Source organism: Meleagris gallopavo, chromosome 2, assembly GCF_000146605.3.
Source record: "Meleagris gallopavo isolate NT-WF06-2002-E0010 breed Aviagen turkey brand Nicholas breeding stock chromosome 2, Turkey_5.1, whole genome shotgun sequence".
In the NCBI taxonomy this organism is placed as follows: Eukaryota; Metazoa; Chordata; class Aves; order Galliformes; family Phasianidae; genus Meleagris; species Meleagris gallopavo.
In genome coordinates this window covers 19,451,831-19,475,145 of record NC_015012.2, presented here as the reverse complement: position 1 = coordinate 19,475,145, position 23,315 = coordinate 19,451,831, and the positions used below count along the sequence as shown (strand labels likewise).

General features: G+C 34.8%; 1 protein-coding gene across 1 annotated transcript in view; it reads right to left on the bottom strand.

Moving 5' to 3' along the window:
- USH2A (usherin) overlaps positions 1-23,315 on the bottom strand; it is a 395,196-nt gene that overhangs the window by 279,054 nt on the left and 92,827 nt on the right. The window contains 7 exon segments of the mRNA XM_019612664.2: positions 814-1,044; positions 10,849-10,993; positions 12,242-12,399; positions 13,842-14,114; positions 16,055-16,216; positions 16,219-16,548; positions 19,555-19,713. Coding sequence (XP_019468209.1) covers positions 814-1,044; positions 10,849-10,993; positions 12,242-12,399; positions 13,842-14,114; positions 16,055-16,216; positions 16,219-16,548; positions 19,555-19,713 — 1,458 coding nt within the window.

Below are 23,315 nucleotides of genomic sequence, written 5' to 3'. Positions count from 1 at the left end.
ATATACACACACACACACCTCTTACAATACCTTTTTAAAAATAAAGAAATAAATCTTCAGCTTTGTCATTTCTTCTTATACCATTAAAAAGTCATGTTCTATGCACACCATTGTAATATATTAATGACAGACCACTATCACACCTCAAACACACAACTGGATTTATCTAGATATTTTTCCCAGAATTGTACTGTTTGTATCTTTGATTTATCCATGAAGTGAAAACATCAGCAAAATCTGGGAATCACAGAACGTAGGAAAGCTGGTCTGCAAAGATCTGAAAGACCCGCTGTTCCAAAATATATACCTAAACAAAAATAGAGCAGTCCAGAAAAAGCATACTTCTGTCAGATTGGCAGTCTTTTTTCTTTCCTAGACTAAAGTATCAAAACACCACAAATATCTGAACACAGGAAAGAGCTCAGGAGTACTTGCATAACCTCAAAAAGGCATGGAATAAAACAGACCTTAGTATTCACAGCAAATTCATTGAGAAGTTTTGATCCCAGGTGCATAAATCAAATCCATCTTATATTTACCACAAGGAAATAAGACAAAGATGCAGCAACACTCACCATCATGTACATCTCCGTGCCTAAAGCCAAGGAAACAAATCCTACATGTCAAATAAAGTTTTCTACAAGCTTTTTATGTGACAATCAAAACAGCCCACACATCACTACCAATCGAATTATGCTTGTAAATTAAAACCCACATATTTTACTGTAGAAATGTTAAAAATAATGACAACAAATTGTTAAACAAATGCAGAGTATAATTGATATATTTCCTAAGTAATTTAAATGAATTTACCTGTAAAGTAAGCGTTGGCAGGGAGACTCGAACTAGCAAATCTGTAATAACCATTTCCTGGGAAACGGACTCCTTTTGCTACTTCTGTATTCCACGTAGCTAAAGATGAATCCATCCTTTCCACCTGGTAGGTGGGAGAAGGTCCATTAAGTTCTTCAGGTTCATTCCAGCTTATCTTTACCACTGAGCTGTTTATTCCTTCAACATGAGGGGCACCAAATTTTCTTGGAGCTGGGGATTAAAATACATAGATACGTATATTTAGGAATTATAGGAAAAATAGTTTCTTATACATAACAGTTTTCCAAAATCATCCAGCTGCATTTTCTAGTCCACTTAAGAACAGATATCCAAAGAAACTTCATTAGAAAAAAAGAATTCTTAGTTTTTAAAAGAACTTGCTTTCAGCTTTCTTGTGCTTCAGGCTTTGGACAATTTCTGTATTTCCCACTGATGAGTCTCTTAAGTCATAGTCAATAGAAAGCACCTATCTGTATGATTTTCAGTGTTGGAATTGAACGAGAGATCAAAGGAAAATCTGAATGATTGAGCCTTGCTACATCTCAGCAGCACGGTGTATAGAATATAACAACACAAATCTTTTATCACTAGATAAACTTACTCTAGTCAACAGGATCAGAACAGCTATGTAAACTGAATAACGAAGGCCTACAAGATCTTTTTTCTTTATAGCACATGCACAACCTGATACGAAACTAACATATGTTCAGAAAATTATTTAGTTCAAGAAAATGCTTGTCTCTAGACTTCTTTCCACCATCACTGGTGTGCAGTAAGACTCCATGCAAGACTATTTCTTTGAGGCTATCAGTATATGCAACTTCATAGTATTACAATGGTCCTCCTACCAATAAAACCAATATGCTGATTCTATTATACAACTTGATAGACTTTGTCACTCTTTAGCTGAATTATGAACAGAATATATCTTTTTATTTCTTTTAAATACTGTACAGTAAGCCACTGGAGGGCAGCAAGATCTGTTTGCTTAATGGCATAATGGCCACACAGGTGGAAAGGAATGGTCCAGCAATGAAAAGTAAAAGATGTCATCTGAAGAAGGAGTACAAGAATATTTTGTTACCTATAGGACTTCTACCTATCTTATCTTTCCTTTTTTCCTCCTCTTCTTTCCTTGAAAAGAAAGGATTTAGGCATAGAAAACTTCATTTGTAAGCAAGAAGTGAAATACAATGACAACTTGTAAAAATTATTTGTTCCCATAATGACATAGTAACGAGCAATAAACGCCTCTCAAGAACAATAAAATCTGAATTAAAATATGGGTCTTCGAAATCTGACATTACTTCACAGCACAGCATTGTATATTGTGAGATCTTTAAAAAAAAAAGAAATTGCTTCATTTACAAGAAATTAATAACATCCTTTTAAACATTAGTGCATTTCCAGAATCATTTACATATTTTTCATTTTTTCTATTTGCCTGTAGCATGTTGCTATCATTTTTCTTTCTTTCCCCTCCCTTCCCCCAGCTTGATAAATATTCTTCTTGGAGAAAGCAGTGAGTGGGGGAACTGGGAAGCTGCCAGTGACACTATGTGCTGTAAATTCCTGCTTAGGCATCATTTATGACTTCACAATCTAATTAGGATCTCATGCTATGTTAGAAATTTACAATGTCAAAATTGAAGTAATGCAGCGTGAGGTCATAAGCTTTCCTGCATAAGTAGGGCACAGCGCTAATGAATTGTGGTATTAATGCACAAGTTTAAATAGAAAACATGCCTTAACAATCAAAACTTCACCTTCGGAAGGATCTGGTGTACGTCAGCATTTTAAGTGCGAACATAAGAGGTTGAGCCCTTCAGTTTGGCTTCATGATGGTAAAACGGAAATGATAAAATTCATTATTTCTAAAACACATACAGCTAACACTCATGACAATAACTGGATCTTCCTTTAAAGCCTAGTATTAATAAATGGCAGATAGTTGGACCATAATTACGGCATCTCTGGTACCCAAACCTGAAGCTTTTATAGGGCTTATGCAATTAACTACTTAAATGCATCGTAACACTTGCTTCTCTGACAGGGAAGTATTGATTTTTTAATCATTTTCAAGTCTCCTCCAGCACAAATAAATGTACTACAGTTACAGTTAATGCACTGTGTACACGCATTAAACATTGGCATGACACAATTTATTATTTTGTGATATATGGAATAGAAGACTACCCTTTTAGAAAGTAACATTCACACTGTAACGTTAGTATTTAAACTAGAGCTCATTAATGCTTGAAAATTCTTGTGCATCAAGACAATGGAAGACTAAGCACAAAACGTTACATCAGTTAAAAAAGGAAAACCTGGGAAAAAAAAACAAAACTCTTTACAGGCACAGACAGTACTGAGAATAAATCTGTAACACTAGTCCAGCATGGTACTAAACACTGAAATTAAAAATATTCAAGATTAAAAGATGCACTATATATTTTCCTAAAGGTGTCACTGTGGTACCTGTAGCTACTTTCTGAAAGATGAATCGACTACAGTTTTACCTACTTAATTTTTTTTTAGTCACGTTCTGTTAAGACACATCTGTCAAAATAATGAGGGCACTACATTTTAGTGGATTCAAAGTCACATTTTGTGTATTTTAATTATGTAGTTTTAATGTCTTGCTATATAATACATATTTAATATATTATAAAGCTAAAACAGTATTTAAAAGTCTATGATTGCTGCACGCCACTGTGTAGCACAGGGCACAGAAAAGACCAATAAAGACAGATGGTCCATACAGCTTACGTTGAAGTCATATATCTAAATATAGATGTTGCGACACAGGTCATTACAAATAAGCCTTTCCCATGTGTGCATGCACACACATGTACACAAAAATGAAGTTGGTAAGTAAAGAGCAGTTAATTTTGTTTTGTTTGAAATAATATCATTTTAGTTTTAGACTCCAAGACAGATGCCAGCATTTCACTCTGAACAGATGGTAATTCCATCTAATAGTGCATCTCTGTATTAGTAAGGTCTGTTGTGTATACAAACAGTAATAAACACTAGGTAAGGATCAAAATAAATTTTAATTGTTGACATTAAATTCTGGCAGACGCGGTTCTAAGGATACAATACTCTTTTCTCAAGTCTGTCAGGTTTACTAATACAACTGCTAAAGCTTTCCCGTTCTCTGCCAGATTCTTATCCCAGAAATAACATATTTACAGCATGACTAAATTTAATAGGTTTACGTATGTTTGAATAACTACTACTCAGCATACTGTAGGTAGGTATTTGAGGATCTTTCCACAGAACTCTTCAATTAGCCATTTTGAATCATTCACAATGGTAACAATACCAACAAGAATGCGATTTTTAATAATCTTTTATTTGCATTCGGAATGCAAACACACACAAATTGAAACAGAAATTCAAGGACTAAAGCATCAAGTCTGATTTTTATCATCTTGGAGTTTTCCTTGCAGGTGAAATTACCTGCCTAGCTAATGGTCATCCATTTCATTTTCGCTACAGTTCAGAGGACCCTGAGATAGCCATAACATTTCTGACATGATCTTTTATTTCCCTGCTCTTCACAATAGCACCAGCCATTCAAACAGTAATAGTAAAAAAAATAATACTTATACCTATGGACAATATTTTAATTTTTCTAGAAAATTCTTTAGAGTCTGTTCTGGAATTCTCCCCAAAACAAAAAACCTTACACCCCTAACATCATCAAAAGAAAGTTTAATAACATGGCTGTGCTACAGTCATATTTCTTTAAAAATAGATGTACTACACAGTATTTTTAAAAAATCGTGAAAAATATATTGCTTCCACCATATGGGACAACCAACGACTCACCAACCGATTTAAGATGCAGCATATTGAGCTGACCATATGTTACAGTGCTGTTGAATGGCTGAGTGATTCATGCCCGTCACATTCTAGTATATCAATTAAAGCTCCTTGAAGTCTGCATGATTTGTGTCTCTGTTATTAAACCCTGCTAATTCATCCCACTTACACATCTGTTATAAATCTCTAGGAGTGCTGCATGATTCATGGCAATCTGTGAGCATGGTACAGCAAATTCTTCTCCTTGTAATTAACAGTAAATTGTTTTACTGCCATGCAATGAATTTTTCAGTTATATTGCAAATGAACTCCTAAATGCACGGTTCTTTCCTAAGAACTGACTTATATCATTAGGCAATTAAAAAGTATTGCTTTGAACCAAAAGCTTTTAATCAAGAGAAGTACAACTTAAACATAGCTTAAAACCTTACGAATTTGACATAGAGGGAAAAGAACAAACTGAGCTATTTTTGAAGTATGTGTTAGAAGGGGAGGAGAGACAAATAACTTTTCAGTCCCTGCTATTTTCCTGAAACTCAGAGTATTTTAACTACAGCTTGCACACTTGGCAAGACAACTTCGAGCAGACACTGTTTATCTCAGAAGTTACCTAAGTCATCTGTCATTACCAAATTTCTCAGATTACTTTACACTTTCCTAATTGTAAAACAGTGTCTTTATTCTTGAAATAAATAATTGGATAATTAGCCAGGCTGAATCATCAGAGGATTCCAATGCTGTTCAAGTGTACTTGTCAAAGGTGAAGCAAATTCATTCCAGCTTTGCCTCTGCAGCTTTCTGAAGAGGCTTTGATTTTTTTTCCCCGTTACATTCTTGGCAGCAGCCTCAAATTCATGAGTCCATACATCAAGTCAGTAGTTTAACAACAAATGAAATTAAATTCAAAGAAGGGAAACTAATTGAAGGACAGCAACAAAAGTGTTTGGTAATGTGCTTTTTAATATGGCATGCCACATTTGCATGATAATTTTTCCTTTTTAGCATGGAGCAGAAAGTGACTAGCTTAATGAGGGATTATTCAAGACAGGAATGAACAAAATGCATTCATAACTAAGAACAAAGATTGTATTATGAAACGGAAACAGGCAACTGCCGGGAAGTAACTGGATGATTGGTTTATGCATTATGAATAAAAACGTAGAAAAATATTTATATTAGTATTCACTAATGACTATATATACAAGATTGTTGTAATTAAAATTATAAATTAACATATTAAGAGTGCTTGTTTAATCACTTTGGGTCCTATTCACAATGAAGAGACTTATGTACATGCATGCAAAACAATCTGTGTTTTCAGGCCAGCAGCAAATGGACCTCACATTTCTCTTCTGCAACAAAGGAAAATATACATTACTAATTGCCTGTTTAATGTGCATTTGTGATTTTAAAATTGAGGCATAGCATTTTGTAGACAGGTAGTCTATAACAGGCATAAACAAATGCTATATTGTCATGACAATGGGTTAAGGCTTTTGAAACGGGCTTGCCCTGGATCTTATTCATGAATGGGAAAAAATGGACAAATTACTCAGATTAAAAGGGTAATCAAAAAGAAAATGACATCAAGGAGTGCAAGACAGCCCAGAAAGCCCATCAGCATCATTACCCCAGTAAACCCAGAGGCAACTCCAAAGACACCAATACAACTGCTTGAGAAGTCTGCCAAGAAGCCAGATGCGGCTGGTGCTGGAAAAATATCTTCTACAAATTAGTTTCTGAATCCTATAATTGCCATCAAAAGCAAAAGATCACTAATACAATGTGCTGGGGTAAATGGCAGCAATCACAAAGCCATACTTTGGTGTCTCTTAAAAAAAAGGAACTTTTTAAATGAAGTTGAAAAAAAATGAAGAAGGGCAAAGGAAAGACAAACTTAATTACAAGAAATAAGCTCAGTCACACAGTAGTTAATGAAACATAGCTGTATAGATTGTGTAAGGCACACTTTGACAGATATAGAGAATGGTAGGATAAGCAGTAGTACTGGTCCAAGCACTTGCATGGCTAATTCCATCCTGCTGAAATGTTCTAAATTAATGGGAATAAGAAAGTGTTTATCCATCTGGCTGAAAAATTCAGAAAACTTGCGTCTTTTGTCATGGTAAATGCTACAAAGACTAATGCAAATAACTTTATGCAAAAACATCATCAAAAAATCATTTCTAAGGGAACATGTCTTTCACCGCTACCAGTAGGTATAGTTTTATTGATTTTGAGGTACCAGCTTAGAATCTTCAAAACTATGGAATATGCATCTTAGATTAATACTAAGTCTGATCAAGAATTTATAAGTATGATTTGAGACCTGTAAAGCCAATTATACACGTATTCGTGACTGAACATGCCGAAAAGACGTTCTGTTATTGTCCTGTCAACTTCTCTTTGTGTAGCCAGGATGGGTTAATTCCCTTCTTCATTATCATGACATACTTAGATTTTTCATCCTATACTGCACTACCTTGAAACACTGATCTACCAATGCTTCTTACCATCTTAGGAGCCTGTCATGAACCAGGCATTTCTGTGCAAATTCTTTTATTGATCATACTTCCTTCCTATTTATACACTTCCTTCCTATTTATTTTCCTGGTTCCATTTGCGTTTGTGAAATCTTCCATCCAGCTTTATTATAAAATAACTTAATTACTACAAATTCTATTTTGTTTACTTAACTCTCCCCCTCTCCTCATATTCTTCTAGGTCAAATGTCATCTTTTACAACCACTTACAAATGATCATGACTGTACGTACTGGTAAAAGGGAAATTTTTTTGTCAATCTGACAGACAAGCACGAATGGCTGATTTTCACTTTCTTTTTCACTCTCCTCCAGCTAAGCTACTCATGAAATATCTCTGGTACAGACACCTATACTGAACCACGTTAGAAAGAAGGGATCTGCCTGTTAAAATAATTCAGAAGCAAATAATCAATTTAAGTTTACCCCAAAAGACTTCTCTCGAAAATATCAGCATACTGTTACTGCTGCTCCTGTAATATGCAGAAATCTCTTTTTTTATATTTTACATTCTATCTCAAAATCTTATTATACTTCCTCAGCCTTTTTTCCAGCAATTTAATGGCATTGTTTCTGTCTGTATATTTGCTGTATTACACCATATAAAAAGCATGTTGCCAGAGAAATTATCCTAACAAACAAACAAAGGTTTAAATTAACTTGAGATTTCTAGGCACTGGCAATTCTCAAAGCAACTCCCTTGTTTACCTCAGGTGGCATGCCAAAATTATAGCCATCACGGGACCCATTAATATAAATGCTCCATATGATAAATTCCCTAAATGGAAGGGTTAGAAATGATTTTCCATTTTCCTCCTCAAGATCAGAGGTGAAGAACTAATATAATTTGGTATAAGCTCTAGCCCAACTTGGAGCACAGTTCCAAGCTCCTGGACTATTATGGTGTGAGGGAACCATTATGCTGGAGCACATTTCAGTTGAGACTTCCTCCAAAATCCTCCTGTGCCAGGGCATGGAGGCTAAGTGGCACACAGCCAGGGAGATGGTCATCATGCCAGGGAGACATTTCTTCATGAAGAAGAGCTTCTCAACATCCCTAGAAAGGCAATTTTAATTTCATTTTGCACTGTTCAGCAACATAAAAGGCTATTAATGGACTAAGATTTGATTTTTTTTTTTTTTTACAAATAACGGGACTGGCTTTTCTTAATCATTTTCCAAGTTCAAACATCCTTTAATCAAATATCATCACAAAAGTATTTTTAATTTTCTGTGAAACTACAGATTTCCAATACTTCCCAAAATTGAACTTGTACACAAAACTGGAGGTTGTTAAATAAATGAAATGAAAAACATGAACAAAAGATAAAATGCAACATAAAATTTAAATGTTTTACTCTTTAAGTTTGTCAGAATTTAAGACACTGCATTAATAAGCTTTAAAAACAAAAAGGAAACCCATAAAGGAGTTTGCTTTCAAAGCCTACCATAGCAAGCAAGAAATGCTACACTGCAAAACAGCTAACAAATTAGGATGCGTTTGTTATTCTATTCTGTATTCTTCTGTCTTATTTAATGTGAAAGGTCACTAATAATTAACAACACCATGGAGGAGGCAGTCATAAACAAGCTGTCAAGCATAACTAAGCTATCGTTTCTGATTCTTTCTATAAAGGTATAAATGCAAAGTTGGATCATTTGTAGTAATAAGGTGTGCCATTTAGGTCACACCTTTGTTTCCATGATTATCAACTTAGACTGGACCTCTGTTCCTTACATGGCTATGTGCTCTGAAATAAAGTCATACAAGACACTGTAGCTGACCAGCTTGAAACTTTGTGAAGCCTCAGTATGAGGAAACAAATCTTCATATTAACATTTCAGGAAGAGAGAAGACTGACAAAGCAATCTTTGCTCTCAGACACAAAAAGATATATGATGAATCAAGGAACACAACAGGAGGCGTCTTCCCCTTGAAAACAAAAGGAAAGGCAGTTAAACTGAGTAAGACTGTGGACATAGAGGACGTCATATCTCAGTAGCCTACATTCCCCTTCATTTCATGTATATAAACACCTAGATATTTACTGTTTCTGAGCTACTCATTTCCTGTCTGGAAGGTCCATTGATTATACAGAGGACCTTTGATAGAATTCAGAAAACCTCAATACAGTCCATGGAGCCTATGAAAACATTCTGCACATCAGAAATTTTCAGATTTTTTCTTACAGGTGTCATGGTTTTATGGGCTTTTTTTTTTTGTTTTTCAGTATTCTGCATCAAAACATCATATAGTGTGTTGGGAGTTAAAGTGTTAATGCTCCAATTCCAGGTACCTATCCCTACACATCACGGAAGTCATCGGATCTGGCCCTTCTGGGTGGGGCGGTCTCTTACTGCCTGGCAGTGGGTGCTGGAGGGCTTTCCTAGCCGTTCCAAGGTTCAGGTTTGACTCGGTCTCAGGAATTCTCTCTCCTATCTTTGATTTATTTGATTTATTAGCCGTGATCTAAACTAGATTGTATTATATTGTGTTATCTTGCATTCCAGTATCATAGTAAAACAAGTTTTCCTCCATAGATTGTTGCCACTGGGTTTTTTCCTCCCTTCCTTCCTTCCCATTTTGTGGGGTGGGGCGGGAGGACAGGAGCCTACTGCTCCCCTGTCATGGGCGTAAATTGATCTAGTTAATTCCATGACAACAGGAAACCAAATTTAATAAGACAAACAATTTCAAAGATCATAATCACAACCACCATATGACAGCTACACTAAATGCTACACTAAATGCTAAACTGCAAATGGTAATATTGTGAAAATAATTCGTGCGTTTTAAATGCCTATACAAAAAAGAAACCGTAATGTTAAGCAGTCAGCAGGTAGGTTACCAGCATGACCTAACAACTTTTCTAACAACTTTTCTCTCAAAAACTTCTTGATCCTTGGACACAAATGTCAACCTCTTCCTCAAAGTAAATGCAAGCTTCCTTCCTCTCTGTTCTGTATGAATCCTTATTTTATTCTGAATTTGCAGGAAGTTAGTACACTAGAAATTCCCTGATGTGGCTGAAATTAGTTCAGAGACTGAAATTTTTTTTAGGTTGCACAGCCAGACATATGCAGCTTATTAACTATCACTTCTTTAGGGAAGAATATACATATCTGCAAGATATCTTAAATTTCAGGAGTTAAATAAGCATTTTGAAAACAGCAGACCTCTAATTTTGACATACAGATATGGTATGTAGCTATGTTAGTCATGCACAAAATTTGTACAACTCATTCTTTGTGGATTAAGCAAGGCACCACATAGTACACATTTTGCATGCCTTGTTATGCAAATGAGACAGATTAAAAAATACAGCATCAGAAATGAATGAGCTCCACAACATGTACAGTTACAGCTTAATAAAAAAGGTTAACATATATATCCATATATATATATAATATATATATAACTTGCAGTTGAGAGAGTAGTACACATACCCTATTGCCATAGTGTACCTCAAATGTTTGTTGGAAATACTTTTTTTTAATCTGTCAAGATAAACAAATAATAATAAAGAAAGTCACTATGTGTTAATACAACATCTATTCCTGTCACTCTGCATCAGATTATGATTATTTAAATGTCACTAAGAAATTGCATGTCAGATTTGCACTTAGATATCATTTCCTTACCAGCCGCCAAAGTTTGCCCCATTCCTGGCTCACTGGTAACACAACCAATTTGATTGCAGAGTGTAATAGTGAAGTTGTACGTCCTGTAAGGTTTTAATCCTGTTGCTATATAGGAAAGTTCATGAGCCTCAGCTATGTGTAAAACCTGCCAAGCAAAGAAATTAGAAGGTAACAACTGGTTAACAATATTAAAGAATAGGAAGGGAAATAAGATATTTGTCTCTGAATTTTCAGATTCCTTCGTGTGTATACAGAAAAGCTTGCAGAGACCAATTGAGGAAAAGGATTATTTTGGAAAATCTTAACAAGCTGGGATTTAAACAATAATACTTCCCATCACACTGTTTTATGAGGTGATAAGACAGGTCCTGAGTGGATAAATGAGGAAACAAAGTTATTGCCTCATAAAACTGTGTGATGGTGCAGTTATCACTACAAACTGTACAGCTACAATAATCCTGGTGGCGAGGATGACACTATGAAGTGGCAAAACAAGCACAGAATGACGTAGTTAGGAGGCATTGAGAGGAATGCCTACAAACCTTTGAATTTGTTTCATTTGAATTATTTCAAGTTATTAGTTATAGGGAAATTACATAAGATGTTATATGTTGGATAACTTCTTTATCAGATGATCATTTACATGAAAAATCTTGCTAGCCTGAGATCAGAAGCAATTATCTACTGTGTCGACAGCTATAAAAGTAAGGTAAAATAACGTAATCCCCATTTTATAGACAAACAAGTTGAGGCCAATCTGTGGTAACACTGAAAGCTGAAATTCAGTTCTGAGCTAGGAAGTACAATATTAGAGCATCAGTTCCACTCCTACATTCTCATCATATAAGATGTTTCCTTGCTCAATCCTCAGCTTTTAGCTTACTATTACTGCTGTGGTATTTGTTTTCCAAATCCAGTCATTCAAAAATAGTATCATTTTAAAACCATTTGTTCAACTATTATAAATTTGTTTCTCTGCTATTGTAGGTTTCCCCAAAGATTTTTCCCCTTTTTTATGCAGAGACCCAGAAAGTTTTCTTTTTAATAGTAAGAATGGTCTCCTCAAAACGACATGTCTTTAAGCATTTTAGCAAATGTAGCAATATAAAAAAGTCAGACTTTGCAAAGATCTAGATGAATGTTGCTCAGACTGATCCCTCATAATTTTGAATCTCAATCACTAGTGAAAACAAATCATCTCAGGAATGTAACTTTAAACCCAGGAGTAATGTATAACATTACAAAGCAGTCAAGATAAATTGAGAGATGAAAAACTTGCATCAATGTATATATCTAAAATCAGGAAAATAAGTCAGGAAAACACCAAGGAAGATGTCAAACTTCATCATTTCTCTTGTTAGAATGTACTAAAAAACTTACTGTAAAACCATACCTGGGAAAATGTTGGCAAGAACCTTTGTTCAGTCATCAGACTGATGCTGTATCCCATCACTTCTCCTCTTGATAAATTATCTTCAGGTTTTTTCCACGATACATTGAGGGAATATGGGGAAAGAGGGAATACTGATGGAGATGGCATGAACACTGGGGCTGAAATGAAATACAATAACATCTATAAAATAATGCAAATTGTAATGCAACACTTCACACAGTATTTGTAAAACATCATTTCAGGCAGTCTTTTTCAATCAAATCCCTTTTTAACCACATTTTCGAGTCTAACTGGAATTTTCTTATTATTTTAATAGACATTAGAAGTACATAATTCCCCTCTTTTCCACTCTGGCCACAGATGCAGAAGAAAACTGCCTACGTCTTCAAAGAAACACTAATAGACACAAGTCCGAAACCCTTCAGCAGGAATGTAAGTACATAGAGATGAAAAAGTCTTGAACAAAAAACTTCATGCAACCTGGGAAAAAACTGATAAAAGCAAAAAGTGTTCAATACTTCAGCATCTTAAAAGCTATTTTGTTTGCTAGGCCAGTTTGAAATTAACATGTCTCTCACTTCCTACAAAACAGTTCCCTTGTCTTCCATAGCTGAATCTGTAAAAGGATTGTTTGCAGTACAGTTAAATCCCCACCTGATTACTTTGTAATAATAGGATACCAACTCGCAGTGCTTCTGTTATGTACAAACAACCACACTAATGGACCCCTTCCCAAACACAATTTAACACTTTTATAACATACAGTATTTAAGAACAGATAAGCACAAAGATTCATTCCAAAAGGGGAATTAGTTTATCTTCTTCAAGAGCAAATGACCGAGGACATGATTTTCACACTTTTGGCAAACAAAAGCAACAATCATGTAATGGAGATATTTAATTGCAAAACAGAGGCCGTATCAGACTAAAAAAGTTAGATTTCTGATTCTAAACTGAAATAAGTAGCTGTTATTTCAGAATAATAATTGAAATGGTAAACTATTTTGAAAATTTGATAAAAAGAGTTAAGATAAGAATTGTTGTAAAATGATTCTCAAAATTTCTCAAAAATAAATAGTTCATGTTACAGTAGTCGGTCTCCATACAGGCTTATGAAAAGTGTCAAGTATACTCCTGAAAAAGTTGCTGTTTCAAGTTCTTCAAAAAACCTGTTTACTAAATTATCAAATCCTCCTTTCAGGAAAACAAGCTGAAGATGCTTCTTGGACAACATTCCTGATTCATAACAACTGTTAATACATTAGAAACAGATTGATTCTGTCACAGATGCCTTTTTCCTCTTACAGTCATAAAAAAAAAACCTGGGAAAACAGCAAAGATCTCAAACACTGCTTGGTAGATTTTGCATCTTGTGGTCTTGAAATTTTCAAGTGATGTTTTTAAGAACATAATTTTATGTTGTTTTTTGCTAAGCATGCTGAGTTATGAGATAAATTGACTTTTAACTTGCTTAAAAAGTTTTCTCAATTTTAATCATTCCTGAACACATTTTGACGAAAACAAGCACCAGACTTTACAGATATATTCAAATGTATCTTTTCCTTTACGTTTTAATGAAAAAACTTAAACCAATACTTACCAGCTTCTGCTGTTCGTCCTGATATCCAATCTGAAGATATGCTACCTGCCATGTTTACTGCTAACACATAAAATTCATACTCTGTGAATGGCTCAAGGTCAGAAACTGTGGTACTGGTCTGCGGTGGAGCTAAGGCATTTTCATTAGCAGACTCCAGAACTGGTTGAGGGCTGAGCCATCCACTGCTTTGGAAAACACGAATTTCAGGAGGAGGTTCATTATCAAATGGTTTTAATTTTTTTCTCATATAAAGTTCATATCTTATAATTATACCTAGGAAAGAAAAGGAAAGAAAAAAGTCATCACAGAATGGCCTGGGTTGTAAAGGACCTCAAAGATCATCTAGTTTCAACCCCCTCTGCCATGGGCAGGGTCACCAACCACTAGACCAGGCTGTTCAGAGCCACATCCAGCCTAGCCTTAAATGCCTCCAGGGATGAGGCATCCACAACCTCCCTGGACAGCCTGTTCCGGTGTGTCACCACCCTATGAGCAAAAAACCTTCTCCTAACATCTAACCTAAACCTCCCTTGTCTTAGTTTAAAACTATGCCCCCTTGTCCTATCACTATCAATCAGTGTAAACAGTTATTCCCCCACCTGTTTATGAATAAAGTAACAGGAAAAAAATTGCATTTAATCTGTTTCTGCAGTGCTATTAAAAGAACAACACTGGTACATTTAAAGTCCTAATAATTAAAGAGTTAATATCATAAAACTTACAGCATAAAATGTCTTACAGAATAAATCACACACATAAACCTCTGTAATTTATCAGCCAAACACTCACTTTAGCATTTCTTGCATTAAGCTAATATCTCCTTCATACAATTTGGGCATTTGATAATAAACACCTGAATTAAGAGAACATTTTTTTTTTTTATTTTTATATAACAAATAAGAATTTTGAGTGACAATTAAATGCTAATCTTTCAGAATCAACTACTGAATAGTGGTGGTACATGTGGGAGATTTCCATCAGAGTAAACAGTTTACTCATTTGGAAAGAATCTCACTCCTTTGGAAAAAAAACTTCTTCATTGTGCTGTGAAGAGATACGTGACCTCAGGTGGACCTAGGAAGCAGCCTAGCTCCAGCAAGAACGCAGGGGGTTGACTAGAGATTTTAAAAATAGGAGACATAATGAAGTCAGGAGGTAGATAATTTCTGTAATATATTCATACATTAAATCTGAGAAGTGGTTTAGGAGAAAAAAACTTCTCCCTTGCCTTTTACAAAGCCCCACAAATCTAACCTAAAATTCAAAAGAGATGTAAAAGAATTGCTTAAAACTTCCTCTGCAGGCCACTGTGCACAAATAAAGGCTGTGAAGAAAAGATCTCTCATAATTTATATTAAGACAAGTATTCACAGCAATTTTCAAGACCCATATAGTAAGAATAATCTCTCTAAATACTTAGAAGCATTCTTACTCAGGTATTCTCCCTATCTAACCTGTTAATAGTCAGCAAGTAAGATATTTGAAGAGCTCCCAATACAGCTCAGTGAATAAAGAAATATATTCATTTTGTGAAGATACAAAAAGATTTGTTTTAGCATGTATAAATATCCGTGCCTGTAAATGCAAGTTCAAAGCTCAACTGCAGATATATTGAAAGATAAAGTGTTTACTAGTAAAATCTGTGGCATCACAAAAGTATCCTACAACATCTGTGTTCTCAGATTCAAAAACCTAAAATATTATTAGGCAAGTTAGACCTGCAACTCTTGGCAATGGCTTAATCCCTAACAAAGTTACATTGGTAATAGAATTAGTTACTACACATGACGGATGGTTTTAAAGCAGACTTCTCTGTTAATCCTTAGATTTCTTTTTCATAACTATTGCCTGCTTATTTATGCTTTATATGGCAACACTGTCACATCTGTCTGAACCCAGCAATCTGGCAAATTAGGAAAAAATTAATTTTACTGTAGATGTTTAACTATGTGATTTTTCGTTGCAGCAGATGCCACTAAGGGCTAAATCCTGGATCCAATACATTTAGTTGGAGCTTTGGACTCCAAAATAAAAATAAAAATAAAAAGAGACTCCAAAAATACATTTAGTGGCATCAGACAGGCAAATTCAGACGATGCTTTACTTTATTCTAAGTTTACATCACACAGATTAGAATAGTCTAACCTGATCTGCAAACATACTTGTCCTTCTTTGCAAAATCTTTGATTCACGAAAATAAATATATGTCCTACCATTTGGCTTCTCAGGTGCTGACCATTCCACAGACAGTTCTGTAGAGCTGATGTTTCCTATCACCGGTGGTTGCAGACCTTCTGGAGGAGCCTGTGCAGTAATTACTGTCACTGGCTGGCTCTTTAAGCAACCTCCACTAGTACAAGCTTGTACAGAAAAACATACTTTGTAAATGGCATGAGATTCCAAATAATTGCTGAAGTTTCTAAGCCTTCATACTGGCCACAAGGCTGAAGATCAACCAAGACAGTACATGTCAAAATGTATTTCTCTATGGGCCCAGAATCATTTGAGGGGGTTGTCCAGTAAAGCAAAGCAGAGTGGTGACTAACAGGAAAGATGGGATTTAAATGCAAGCTTCCCGTAGGTGTCCCAGACTTTGTTCTGTATGTCACCGAGGCACTTCTAGTAAAACCGTGTATATTGCTGGCTTGGACATAGTAGGAATAGAAGGTATATGGAGATAAAGCAGTATCGATGAAGGTATGAATACCTAAAACAAACAGGCGAGAAGAAAATTTTCAGTCTAGTGCATTGAAAAATAAATCTTTCTTTGCATACTTATAGTCTCTCCAGCAAGTTCAAGGTGTAAGATATTTCTGCACGTTTGCATGCTCTGCTTGAGATCACTATGATTGCTGTAAGTTCTCAACTTCCAGTTTTAATATTCCACTGCACATAGGCATCACTAGAGAAATAATATTTCTGCAGAATTTCTCCTAGTTCCTACTTTAATCATGAACACAATTAACGCAATTATCTTAGTAATTGTTTGCTTGGGAATAATCCTTAAAAATATAAATCAGCACTAATGTTAATGGAGCTGATACTGAAACAGAATACAAAAACATTAGGTGAATTTTTACACCTTTGTTTTTTATTTATTTTACAGTGTAAGACCAAATCTTTCACCTTTCTCTGTCTTCACTTCCTCACTTCAAAAATAGTGCTTAACATTTCCTTTGTAAAGCACTTGATCTCAGATAAAAAATGAAACAGAAGTGCAAATAATTATTTAAAAGGTATAATCTGAAGTCTGTATTTACCTTCCTCACTGTCCATTACTCTAGAAAAGCTTTATAGCAGCCATGACCATGAATATCTCCTGAGAAGCCACAGAAGCAGTTATGCATCTTGGTCTATGCCCAGCCATAGCATGATATAAATTTCTATGTGATTAATACCATCCATGGTTTTCTTCAATAAATAGTAAACAGTGAGCAATTGACTACATGCTAGAGCATGAATGCTCTTAAACTTCTTCAAAGCAACTGGAGCGGACACAGCTATTCTAAGTCCTCTCTGTAGATCTGCACTGGCAAGACAGTCCTGGGTACAACTTCATAACAACACAAATTATTTTCTGATTGTTAACTATTCAAACCATAGTACAAAATCAGCAGTGTTAGCCCACTAATTGCTCACAGTGCTTCAGCAGTACAGTGATCACAAAACTTATCACTGGAGTTCAGCAGTAAAGGGATCAGGAAATCTGTGATACTTTAGGCAAGTTTCCAAAATGGCCCCAACAGCAGCAGTGGTGGTTACTGTGATATCCGTGTGCACTGCAAGACTTTGGATTGAAACTGGCAAGATTTTTCAGTACTGATCAGCAACAAATCACTATCTGGTAAACTTTATTTCAACAGGAGTACAGGCTAGATAAAAAAAATAAAAATTGAAGGTTCTATATTTCTTGGGCAAACAACCTGCCATCTACGGAGCAACATTTTTAAGTAATTAGGATCACTGTGATTTGGAGTTAGAATCAGAAGTAACTTTGCTTTTCAGCCACGTTTTAGAGGAAGAATTTCACATTATCCTCAAGACAGATTGATATATACTAAGCCTGTGATTTCAGAGAGAAGTTCACAAAACATTGTTTTTATTGGTCATTCTGCAATACTATCAACATTATCTCGAGGCTAATTTGGAAAATCAAGAGTAATCTCCTATATTGAGTTCAATGTTTCTATAAAACTCTCCTTTGGTTATAAGATAATGTTTGTCCAGATGCACTCACAGGGCATTTCATATGCATTACAAATCCTAAGCTACATTGAGAAATAAATTAAAAAAAAAAAAAAAGCAATCTCAAAAGTTCTGATGACATTAACAAAATATTTTATGGTATTCAAATACCAGCAGATGAATTTATATCACTAATAAGATGGATTCCCAGAAAATGTAAAAAAAAAAAATACCTTTTAAATCAAATCACTGTTTTCACAAATTAAAAATTTTGTTACACAGAAACATGTTCATCTAATTCATTATCCACCTAACCATATTCAGAATTTTTTACTTTTGATAAAGTATGTAAGTGCAGTTATGAATTAACATCATCAACAATGTACTCTGAGTTTCAAGTACGTTACAGAGCAGAGACTTATGACAGCAAAATATAATCTTGAAATGACTTCCTACTTTTACTCGATTTATATTAAAGGAGTTGACATATTTTCTATTAGCACTACAAACTTTTTGTAATGATTCTTTCTATCCTGTCACTTGATCCCATGCATGCATTTCACATCTTTCTTCACAGCATTATACTACAGAGTATCCAAAATCAAGCATAAGCCACACACAGTAATCAATCGTAACAAAACAGAATGAACCAGAACATAAAACAAACAGACAGAAGAAGACATTTTGTAAGCTAAACAATTTGTCCTTCCACTGGAAAAAAAAAAACAAAAACCAAAAAACTACTTTTCCCTTTTATGACAGGCTAAGTATCAATAATAAGAAAAACTCAACTTCTTTAAAGCACTAATGCTCCTGGAAGGAAAAATGCAACAAAGGAGCTGCAAACTGGGAAATCAAAGTCTAGCTATATTAAAACACACCTGTCCTTCTAAAAAGCACTTGTATACAGTATTACATAAAAACAGGATCCAAATCCACCTCCTTTTCTTTGATAAGAGGATCAATACTAGCACAAAATGGCCTTTCCAGTTATGACACAGTGCCAAATCCTCGAGGATTGCCTTCTGAGGATCTCTTTGCAAGCCTCAACATGAGAGAAGTGGTGCTGCAAAAGGCAAATCAGGAGCTACGCTGATAGCTCAACAAAAGGTGCTAAAAGTTAGACCTCAAAAAGCTTTCCTAACCTGTTAACAGTTTAAAAACAGGAGGATGAAAAAATAAGAGTTTAGGCATTTTATGGGCACTTTCATTCACTCTAATTCTTTATTCAGAATTTTAGCAGTGCCTCTCAGATTTTGGAGCCTACGTGCTCTTGCACAGAATGCTTTTAGTAAGTTTGTTCATTTAGATTGAAAAGTAAAAAAATAAAATTATCATCTGTTTTGTGTGACTCACTTTGCTGATTTTAGACCAGAGTGCTTGTTTCTCTCAAGGAAAAATAATAACAACCAATTAAAGAAAGACAGAGTAATGTATTCAAAACCAAAAAGAATGGCGATGACAAAGCAGGAACAAGAAAATTTATACATACATTTACAGCAATACATGTGTACGCACAAAAACTTACTATAAGGGTAGTAGTCTTCAGCTGTATAAATTTCGTCCTCATCCCTATACAACAGGTAAGTAAGGCGGTTAGAATTTGGAGAGTCAGGGGAATTCCATGAGAGACTGATAGCAGAGGAATTGAGAACTTCTCCTGTAGGAGGCGGTTGCTGGAATGGAGCTAGAACACATACAAAAACAGTATTTAACAATGTAGGTAATCAACAGTCTCACAAATAAATTACAACAAAAAGAAAGTGGCATATAAAATATGGGTTTTTTTAAGCTTTTTTCTTTAAATAAAAGCTTTTATGGAAGCATACCTTCATTCAGGAAAAACTTTAAAATAAGTTGAACTGAGCCATCCAAATGGTCTGCATGAAAGCTTTTTATCCAAGTACAAACTTAAATATTCAAACAAACAGCAACTACTAATAATTCCTACCTCTTCCTAAATCCAATTTAAAGCATATCCACCACAATTTTCCAGACTTTTCTTTTTTTAATACGTTTCAAAATCTCTATAAGGAGGAACATACCTTTGTTTATTTGGTCTTTTTTTTTTTTTAAAGGATTAATTCCATTTTAGTACAGGCCAGGAATAAACGTCTTCTAAGAGAATAGAAATGGAATTTCTAACTAAGTACATATTTTACCAAAGTGTTACAATAAGCCTATCTAATTAAGTGACATAAAACAATGGGGCAAATTGTGAATTTTTAAAGCAATTCACTTCTATTTATTTCAATGAAATTTAAATCAATGAGAGTGAGGCATCTTAACATTTTAAGAAATAGGTTTGAGATTCTTATTTACCAAAATATTACTCTAGCATCTCCATTAACTTTGGAAAAAGTGCTACTTAATTGCACAATTACCAATAAAGAAAAAAACAAGCCTGGAAATCACTACCCAAGTCTCACAGAACTAGAAAGAGAAAGAAAAGTTTTTCCTATGTCAACATTAGAAACATATAGCTTCTTATTCATTTTTCTCCATTTATAAACTATCATCATCTAAATTATGTGGATATTTGTCTAATATATACAGTTCAAGAAAGCATAATTAAAAATCTATTAAGGCAAACTAACAGAGGAAAAGAAGCAAGGAGTGAAGCTACAGACAAAATGACATAAGTACTGCAATTCACTCAAGTGATAGCTGTAGAGATGCTGATGGGTCTTATTACATATGGGTTTTTACTATATACCTAAAATAACAGTTGAAATTCCTTATTTAAAATAAAATAATGAAAAATTCATTTCCTACTGAGGTCTATCAGCCAAGAAATTGCAGAAAATATTTCAAGAATTCATTGGATTGAAGAGAGTATAATCTTTATCTCCCATTAGAAAGAATATGTTGTTTCACTACAAATCTACAGCTTTTGATTTCAGTTGAATTAGGGAGTGAATATATGCCAAAATGTCTACAGCAATCAAGCTTAAGAATCCTAAATCCATTACATTTTTGAAAGTTTTTGTCCATTTAATACATGCACAGAAGATCAAAGAAACCAAACAAATGTAACAACATAACTTTCTCTGTTTTCAGTCTCTCACTACTGCATGTTGTTCCCACATCTGCTGTTTTACATTTTTGACATGTAATCAAAATACTGTATTTCAGATCCTTTTCTACTGAGCACCTAAGATACTCATGGGCAAAAAAAAAAAAGTGAAACAAGGTCTTTATCTTAAAAAGTGTTAGTTTTACAGTGAGAGCAGCTTAGATTTGCACCTGTAAGGGAAGTAATAGCATGTATCAATAAAATACAACTGTAAAAATCACACTTACAAAAGCAAGGCAAAGCTCCTCTTCTCTACATAAAGTATGAGGGCTGCTCTGAAAGTAGTGCCTCCTATTTTATTATGTTGGCCCTTGACATCAAAGGCAGATGTTGGTGGTATGGCAGTAGAGACTGAACCTTCTCAACAGTGTTCCATTATATGCTATTACAATGTAATAGATAGCAGCAGAGGGGCACTCTCACAGAATGGCATGCAACAAGGAAGTGCATAAGAAGCAAGGAGCGTCAATGAATTTCTCCATGCAAAAAAAAAAAAAAAAAAATAGGCACCCACTGACAATCATTAACACTAGCTGAGTGTTTTTGTAGATCAAACAGTGGATGTGAAGCACAGTGAGATGGCGGGTGGTGCATTTCAGCAGTGGCAACAGTGGCCTGAAAGACATGCCTTGCTCTGCATGGTCATGCAGATTTTTTACAAACACAGCATGCAGGCTCTTGTTCATTGCTGGCAAAAATGAATACCAAATGGTAGCGATTACGCTGATAAACAGTGTTTTGTAGCTGCGAATCTTCTGTATCAAACAGTGCTCTTGTGGTCTTTGCATCTGTTGTCATTTCCATAGAAAAAAATAGGAGGCGCTACTTTCAGAGCAACCTAAGTTGTTTGGTATTAATACTGAAAAGACAGCAATTGCTATATCACTTATGTCCAGAAGAGGACTCTGCTTGTCATTTAGAATACTGCCTGATGTATTTTTCTAACAAAATCTATTATATTATTTATCTATGTCATGTTATTATTAATCAATTTTATAGTTGAATTGCAATTGACCTTTATCTATCGTATATCTCAACATAAATAATTAGGTTGGTTTATGTTTTTAAAGCACTTTGAGAATGAATAGCATCACAGAAATCACCATGTATTATTATTATACGTACAAAGGAAACTTCTTAACATTTTTGTAAAGAAAAACAAGCTAACTACACACAGAATAGATACTAAGTATACTACAGAAGAGTAACGTAAGAAACAGAACAAAACTGTCTTTAACAACAGTCTTAGAGAACTACCACCTCTGGAAACAGATCTGACTCTTCGCTCTATTTATACTATTGTGCATTCTGCAATTTGCAATTATTTGAAATTCAAAGGTATTTACAATCCAAATTCAAGCAAGAATCAAAGTGTCCCTGTAAACAAACTCTTTGTTCATACACATATCTGCTTGCAAGTCTATAGCACGCATATATTACAAAGATATATCACATGTAACTTCCTATGCAGAATACATGTCATGAAAGAAGATCGAGAAATACATAGAAATTGCTTGGGAACATCTAAACCTGTTGTTGCATTACACATGGCTTCTTGTGCTAACTCGCAATACAACCAGTTATGTCATTATTAATTAGGTCTGCTGATAGAAGTTACCATCTCTACAGTACCTCATTAAGTGGTTATGAGAATTTTTAAGACTGAGCTTTTAACTGCATATGACAGTCGAGTGTGCCACAACAACGTAGTACAACTTTTTCATTCTTAGTACAGGTCCCAGTCACAGAGTTTGTCATTGTATTGTATTGTCCTCAAAGCTCGGAATTAAAGACAACTCAAAAAATGATTTTTCTTATTATATATAATGCTTTTCCTCTCCTTTAAAGTCCCTGCCATCAAAAAGACAGTGCACCACCAGCAAGCAATATGAACATTTCGTTTTGACACAAAGTCTTGCCACCTCTTCAAATCCAGATTCACGCAAGGACAAAAGAACAGATGTTCCATTGCAACATGACTCTACTCTTCATGATCTGGCCATCAGCACAGCATTAGCCTAACCTCATACACTCCAGTTTACAATGCCCTGATCATATCACATATTTTCCCAAACTGACTGAAAAAAAAGCTCCATGAGGAGATAGGCAAAATTAGGACCACTGAGGACCAGATTTTTAATTAACTACAATTATTGTTTTTTAGACCTTCTGAAGGCAGGTCTTCTGATTCCTATCAAAGGCAAAAAAAAAAA